The 8,390-nt window shown below is 40.4% G+C and overlaps 1 protein-coding gene across 2 annotated transcripts in view; it reads left to right on the top strand.

Annotated features, from left to right (window-relative positions):
* Positions 1-6,607, top strand: part of LOC102200852 (GDNF family receptor alpha-4) — a 23,137-nt gene extending 16,530 nt beyond the window's left edge. The window contains exons 7-8 of one of the 2 annotated variants that reach the window (XM_005735441.1): positions 711-814; positions 4,172-6,607. In XM_005735441.1, the coding sequence (XP_005735498.1) occupies positions 711-814; positions 4,172-4,372 (305 nt within the window). In that variant the 3' untranslated portion in view covers positions 4,373-6,607. Of the gene's footprint in view, positions 1-710; positions 848-4,171 lie in introns of both variants that reach the window. The other variant, XM_005735440.1, reaches the window with a different exon arrangement.
* Positions 6,608-8,390: the final 1,783 nt, after the last annotated feature.

Here is an 8,390-nt window from a genome sequence, read left to right as displayed (position 1 = left end):
AATGTGTGTGTGAATGGGTGGATGACTGGATATGTAAAGCGCTATACAAATACAGGCCATTTACCATTTATCAGAACTGCTTGGTAACATGTGGCATGGACCCAGCTAATTTCTGGAATAATTGTTCACACCAAAGCAGATATTTTCTTGTCTTTGGTAGCCAGGAGGTTCTCTGTGGGATTTAGCTAAAATAACATTTGGAATGTGTAGAAGAGATGTGAAATTAGATTATTTTCATCCCATTTTATATGTAGGGAGCCAACAAAAATATTGTACAAGGTTTTGACTTAAAGGTGGCATTAAATGAAAAGTCAGGTAATTTCAGTTATCAGAACTCATGCCAAGGGATATGTGGGTATATGTACCAATTTCACAGCAATCCATCCGATGGCTGATGGAAGAGGCTGAAGCACGCGGAGAAAGTTCAAGTAGCCACAGGTAGAACTTTACACGCAGAGGTCTCAGAGTAGCAGGTTTGAAAACAGAACCTTCATGATTTGAGGTGAATGTGCTAAACGGTGCACTACCGTGCCACAAAAACAAAAAGCGAAAAAGAGAGGCTCATATCTCATGCAGTTTTGCACAGTGTTTTCAGAGCTAATGGCTCTAACTATGCTTAGAAAAGTCACATAAATTTTTTTGGGTGATGCTTCAGGGATGAATAATGATGTGAAGCTAAAGAAGATTTCCCCTGCTGCTTTTGTTTTTAGGCAGTGCCATCAGCTCCATGGGAATCTCCGCACCTCCTCCTGTGGAAAACTCTCCCATGCCAACTTCTCAGCCCTCCCCACACGTCTACCAGGAGAAGGTCCACGTCAGTATTAACACTCTTCCTGAATTCGACAGTGTAAGTTGTCTGTGCTCTCTGCGCCATATGCTGGTGGTACCAGTTCAGCTAAAGAGGCAGTCGCCTGTGTATCAGGTGATAACACCTAAGTGGGACTATCGCAGTGTGCCGGGCTCCGGAGCTCCTTGTATAAACTCAGATTACTTCCCTCCCTCTCTCTCCTATCCACACCTCTCATTGTGGCCTAGGATTAGCCGTAGGTGTTTGCAGCAGCAGACTCAGCCCTTACTTTTAATATTCATGTATGCACACCCATCTGCTTCATAGTCTCCATTCTCTCACTAGTTTAATCCTTCTAATTCCTCATTTTCTTTTCCTCCTATCCCAAGCCACCCACCCTCGTAGCACAGAAACTCTGCCGCTAGTAGATTTAGAAGACATCGAGATGCACAGTTCATTTCTGGAGTTTCACTGAAAAAGGTCAGATTATGAATTCTCGTGGATACACCAAAGTGAAACTGCAGCATCACTCCACATCTCCTTTGATGCTTTTATCAATGCACTGATTTGAGAAAACCTGAATGAAAAAATGGATAGATGACTGTGCTACAAGTTTCCTTCCGTACTTTTAATGCAGTGAAATGCCAAGACCAAAAGTAAAACCCAAACTAAAGTAAGGATCCGAGGTGAGGACTCAGTCTCTTTCCATTCAGTGTGCCCTCACAACCCTCTGTGGCTGTGTTTGAATGGAGGCTTCGCTGTAACTCAGGGCTTTCTCAAAGGAAAAATATATAGCACAGAAAGTCATACAGCAGTGAGAGATTGTTGAATGTGAACTCTCGAAGGAGAAGTTGTGTAAAATGTTATCTGGGTTATTAATATTAAGCTCTGCTTCTTTCTTATTTGTACAAATTGCTTTAAACAATCCACTGAGAGCAACATTTTGTGAATAACCTAATATTTTACTGAAAAAAGATCACACCCAGGTCATCAGTAGATGTTGCTCTATGGTCAAAAAGTGAAAACCACTGCTTCTGTACACTGCTTCACATCAAAAGCATAGACCAGAGAAAGCCCAGCATACATTTATGTACTAATACTGAGCTAATGTGGGAGTTTTCTGCCTGCTGACTTGTCCTGACTGTGTAAATTTTCACTTTCACGTTTTATATTCTTATCCATCACATAGTTCCATGGTGTGACATCTCATTTGTCCCAAATTTTCCTGCGGCATAAGGCAACGACCCCAAACATACAGCCAGACTTTTAAAGAACTATCTTCAATGAAATGATGAAACAAAAGCCTGGGCAGAGCTGATATAGCTCCCCGGGGACCTGAAATACAAATACAATCAAAAACAGATTACATGAGGAAACAGAAGACATTGGAAAAGCCTAAATAGCAAGATCCCTCATCCCAAGTGTTGGGCAAAATGTGCACATTTACCTCAGAGAAGTGATGCTTTTGACTTTTTAAATCTTTTGCACGACAAATTGGAGATTACTGGTGGGACTCCTAAATGTGATTTTATAGAATTTCATTAATATTAATAATGGACCAGGCTTACTAGAAGTCTTGGGTTCTTATGATCCTCATTTTTACATTTAAATTGTAATTTTTGGAGTGTTACTAATCTGTCAAGGACAGCTGGGTTATGTGCTTCATCGTAGTTTAACTGCCTATTTGTACTTTAGGTCATAGAATTTGAGTAGAAAGCCTTACAGGTTGTAGCGCACCTTATATACATGCTATATGCTATGTATCAGCAATGATCATCTTTACAGATTCGACTCTGTGTGTAGACTCCCTCGCTGTGGGGAGGGGCTGAAAGGCAAAAGAGGGCAAAGGTCAGTTCTTTTGCATACCCCAAATATCTTTTCCTCCTCTGGTTTAACTCCAACATCGACAATCAGGCTAAGCAGTCACACGAAGGTGTTTGTTAACTCAGTGAGACAATCTGCAGTTTCCTAATTTAGCAATGAGAGGCAGTGTTAGCAGCATGTGACCAATCAGCCAATGACAAACATGGAAAGATTTACTTGCCCAAACCTTTGAAAAATATGGATGAAAACAGAATTTGGTTTTTGTATAAAAACAGCGGTTCAACCAGTAATTATATTCAGCCTACACCTGCCAATCTTTATATATGCTGACAGCCCTGTCTTGCTATAGTGGAAAAGGCAGGACTTACCTTGGACAGTGCGAACACAGAGAGACAGTGAACCATACACTTGCGCATTTTACGTCATGTGAAGGACAAATATATTACAACTGCAATTTTCCCAACTTCCTATTAGCAAAAGTAGAAGTTAAAGTTTACTTTTATGGTCTGATGGTCTTGGTGTGTTCCATTTTTCTATTGCAGCAAACTGAAAACTGTCAACAGTTGTACTCTAACTATTATTAGGTTTCAGTAAGGATCCACAGATCAGCACCACACATCTCCTTTTTTCTTTTGATACTGAGTGGAGCAGACAAGAGAGTGGTAGCTTAAAGAGTAGATAAAAATCATTTATTCACAATAAAAAATGGATCATCCCAAAAACATTAACGATAAAAAAGATAAAACATTCAAATTTACTTCAAGCTCATGGATGTAATAGCAAAAATATGGAAATACAGGACATAAAAATATAAAATCTTACCAAATCAAATGGTGAGCAGAATAAAGCTGTCAGGCAATTCAGTAGATATAAAAACTCCAAATCATAAAACAGTATTTGCAACCACAGAAGAAGAAAAGTTTCCCCGGCTACAGCAAAGGAAGTTGTTTTGGAAGCTAGTGCAGCACTTGTTAGTCCTTTGGCATGGGTCTCCACTCTGGGGGAGGTGATTGCTACAATGATCAAGTCGCTTACTGCAGATTTTTTTGTTGCTTCTTCCATTTTTGACCTCGTTCTACCTCTTAAGCACTCACTATGCTCAGGGCGACAGTGGCTCACCAGTGGCCGTTCCCTCACCGTGGCTTCCTAGTTGCTAATTTTCATTCCTGTCTGTGGTTCTCTCTTCTCAGCTCCTCCTATAACTGTGTATCTGTTGCCCTGCCCGTTTCACTTCTCTGACGTCCTATAGGTCCCGTCCTGGGGGTTGACCTTTTTTTTTAAATTTAAAATAGTGTACAAATAGCATTGAGAACTGACAACAAAAACACACATCTATATATACACATATAGACAGATAGTTTCAAGTTGCACAAACAAAATGTACTTTCTGTCTTTTGTTAACCTAAAAGTCATGTCTTAGCTTCCAGGTTTTTTGCCTTTAGGATATTTTTACATGTGCTTTAGATTCTGGGTTAATGTAGACTTTCTCTTCCTGACCTCTCCTCCATGCTCCAGCACACATGTTAATTGAAAGAATCGCTCTTCCTGTGCTTCCCGCAGATGGAGGACAGCGAAGAAGAGGAGCAGGAGGAAGAGGCGAGCGAAGAATTCAACGTCATTCCGCCGTATTCCGAGAAGGACTCTGACACAGAATCGGGTGCTAGAGGGAGCCAGCGGGGAGCAGCTAACCAAGCAGTGCCCGTGTATCCATTACTGCTGCTGCCTGCGCTCATCATAGACTGGAAGTGTTGGAGCTACTGAAGCCTCCATCTCATTCTCCACTTACATTTTACACTCGCTACTGCTGTCAAATCCATCTCAGCACTCAGAATGGACCTCAGAGGACTGTCATCAAGAAGAAATGTAAATACTCATAACACTTTTTCTTTCCTTTTTTCTAGTTTTGTATCCCAGCATTTTTTTCTATCTGTTTTTTCCTCTTGAGCCTCCTCAGATGTTAAAAGATATCTGTAGCCCCGCTGTATCCATGTTGTCTGTGCTCAAGTTGTCTCAAATGAAAGGAAGGCAACAGCACGAGCAGATACATGAGAGCATGGGTGAATTGAGAGGTTTTCTCTGGGCAAATGCTCCATCTAGAGCTTGCTTCACACTGAAACCCCTCTTTTACCAAGAAGCACATTGCCCAAGGCCACATTCACTTTACTTGCTCCCAAAAACCATAACCAGTCTACTCCACTGCAACCAGGCATGAGCATGGCTTTTGATTTCTTTTTCATGACCCATGTCGCATCCGTTTCTCTGCTGCCCCTTCCTCTCCCTCCTTCGTACTGTGGTAGAGTAAGATAATCCACTTCACAACGAGCTAATAGGGAGCCGCACCACACTTAATCTGCTTTGTACCACTAAAAACGAAACACTTTTGGCAATGGCTTCATTTAAAAAAGTGATGAAATGTAAAACCAACGCGTTGTCGCGTCGCATACAGTTCTTTGCGTTTGGCGCACCGAGTCACTCTGCTCCCTTTCTTTTGTTAACACGCCACTTAGTATTATTCCTAGCGCAGTGAGTGGCTGCGAATTCAACCACAGGCAAAAGTAATGAGATCAAATTCTTTTGTAGAAATGACGAGGAGAGAAAAGCAACATAAGCAATTACAGCACAATTCAAATTGCTCAGCATGCAGGGGAAGTCTAGAGTAGGGCTCAGGGGAGGAAAAAGCCAATTTACTGCTGTCATACCCTCTCACTTCTTTTATCCTTAGGAGATGTGTTTTTAGTGCGCCTTCACCATCATGCACTGTAGATGCTGCGAGAGCGAGATGCAGCGATAGAGACGGACACAGGAGGCTGTAAAGCCTGCTGGCTGCTCTGATCATTGAGCAGCACATTGAGCCATTCTCTCTGCCTGAAATATCTTTTGCTGATGTTAATGATTTTTCCTCTTATGGCTCATTTTCTTGTGAAATTATGCAGCTGCAGGGGTGTAGGTAAAGAGAAGGATAGTGAAGCTTTTTAAGAGGGGTAAACTTCTCTGATTTGATGATGGGTTTCCAAGAAGTAGCTCTGCAAAGAAAATCGCTCCATGGTTTCTCACTAGTCATAAACTGCTATAGCACCAATTCATTGTAATTATGAATTCATGTTTTTAAGAAAATAATATGTATTGGAGTAATTGCATTGATGGGTGACTCGAGACTGCGTCACCAACATCTGCTGGAGTTGTTTATTAATATGAAGACTGAACTTTGGATATGTCTTGACAGTGTGAAGGCGTAAAGGAGACGCTGGAAGCATATAAGCTCTGTTTCCCTGAGTGCCAGTCTATCCTATTTCAAAGTTTGGGGAAGTTAAAGTTGGACTTTGAATGGATGTTGTAAGGCTAGTGCACCTGCAGTGACTATTACTGACTGTAGGGCGAAATGACATCATGCAAGTTTTTTGACCTCTTACTTGTTGAGAGCAAAGTTTTGAAGTATGACTTCATGCTTAGCTGGTGTCAAGAGAACATAACCGGACAGAAGAAGTGAAGTAATAGTCTGATTTGACAACCAGCAGGGATTCACATTTATGAAGCAGACCGTGGAGGAGGCGTGCCACTAATGACAGAGAAACATCACCCATCACAGCGTTTACGCTGCAGAATCAGCCGCAGCGAGCTCTTAAGCATCCAATGACAAGTGTCAGTAATTGCATCCCGTGCACTCTGGCCTTAACGACTTAATGTGAGTTTACATGTGTATCCGCAGGTTTGTTTATATTTGTAAACTATGTAAAGTAAACGTTTACATCAGCTTACTTTCCATGCATAAAACTGAGATATTAAAGAAACTGTAACTATTCCCCAGACAGTTTGTATGTTATATCATGGATGTGGTGAGGCTATGTACAGTACTGTTTCAATGCTTGTAAAAACATACCAGACATGCTGAATAATGCTGACCTTAGTGTGTATTAACTGTGTAATTTTGTGACATAGCATAAAGTGTTCCAGTTTGTTAAAAAAAATCAAAATAAAAGTCATGTTGGAAATTGAAAAAAGTGCTTTTGAATGACCGAGGAACGATCGCTGTGGAAGGGCTTTTTGGTCATTTATAATGTAAGTGAACATTAAATCAATTAGTTGGAAAAAAAATGTGTTAAAGTATCCAGTTATTATAAGAAAGCTCTGAGGTTTTACTTATTGTGAAACCATCAAAAAATAATCTGGTCGTTAACAAGTCTTCAAATTAGAGAACTACAACCTCATAAGAACTACAAAATCATGTTATTGTTTATTTAACAAAACCTAAGCCAAAATGCATTGTGTGAAAATGAAGTATTCCCTTGCTGCTTCCACAGTAATTAAGAGGCTAAGTAGCAGCCAGGTGATGCTAATAAAATGCACTTGACTGATCATCAGCTAGTGTGAGCACCTCTATAAAAGCAAGTTTTGGCAGTTTTCGGGAGCATTAACGTGTGTGGTAACACAACGCCAATAAGGAAAGAAGCAATTGTTGCCGCCCATTAATCTTGTATGGGTTATGAGGATATTTCCCAATCATTTAAAGTTCATTATTGTACAGTGAGAAAATTCACCCTAAGGTCAGATTGTGCAATCCTCACAGAAACTGGAAAGAAACCAAGGGTTGCATCTTAGATCCTAACAGGGCCTTAGTTAGCATGTTAAATGCTAAAGTTCATGACAGTACAATTAGAGAAAGACTGAACAACTGCAGTTTGTTTGGAAGTGTCGAAAGCCTCTTCACCCTAGAAAGAAGAAAAAGCTTAGGTTTGCAAAGTTGCAACTAACCGCAAGACCTCTAGAATAATGACTCTTTGGACATGCAAGACCAAAGTGGAGATGTGTGGCCATGATACAGTGCTACATTTGATAAAAACACAAACTCAGCAAATAAGCACAAACGCCTCATACCAACTGTCAAGCACGGTGGTAGAGGGTTAATGATTTGGGTTTGTTTTGCAACCACAGGACCTGGACACATCGGAGTCATTAAGTTGACCACAAAGTCCTTTGTATATCAAAGTAGGTTGTCTGTCTTACAGCTAAAGGATTTGCCAAAACATTGTGAGGAAACAAGACGATGATCCCAAGCACAGCAGCAAATCTACAACAGAATGGCTAAAAATGAAAAAAATATTGTTAAATGAATAATGACAGGATGTAATATGCCATGTTTTTTTCATCTCAGGCTATATTTACTTTATTTTTAAACCTGCTAAGGATATGTAAAGCTTTTTATTTGATGACTGTATAAATACTATTTGTAGCTTAATTAGCTCTAATTGAAAGTCAAATGTTCAGGCTAATAAGTCACTTTAATTTCCCCCCAGCTTATATATTGACTCTGGACAAATTGAGCCAGGACTCTCATTTTTACATTTCACTCCTGACTGACAGAGGTGATTACAGGGTCTGGGGGTGTCTACATACAAAATGAAGCCGCTGTGACATGAACAAGCTACAGTGAAATGATTTTTAGGCAGCAATGGAAACTTTAATTACAAAAAAGTGCAGCACAAGGGCTCTGGGCCTTTGTTGTTTATGTCCAAACTCAGCCAAGTGTCCCCAAAGTTAAGTTATACTTTATTAATCCCCCTGAGGTAAAAATATCTTCTACGTTTTGTTATTTATGACCAGTGGGAGCTCTCAAGTTCTGAGTGGTTTCTCACATTTTAACCCATTTACTAGAAACCATCACGGGTAAACATTTCATACACAGTGTTGCTGTTGTTATTTTTAGAGCCTCGGGCATTATTGTAGGGAAGTGGCTGTGAGACAGCTGCAGCCAGGAGTGCAGCATAATACAAATACAATTAGG

Source organism: Pundamilia nyererei, unplaced genomic scaffold (assembly GCF_000239375.1).
Source record: "Pundamilia nyererei isolate P.nyererei 1_Seehausen unplaced genomic scaffold, PunNye1.0 scaffold00064, whole genome shotgun sequence".
Classification (NCBI taxonomy): Eukaryota; Metazoa; Chordata; class Actinopteri; order Cichliformes; family Cichlidae; genus Pundamilia; species Pundamilia nyererei.
This window is presented reverse-complemented; position numbering and strand designations above follow the sequence as displayed.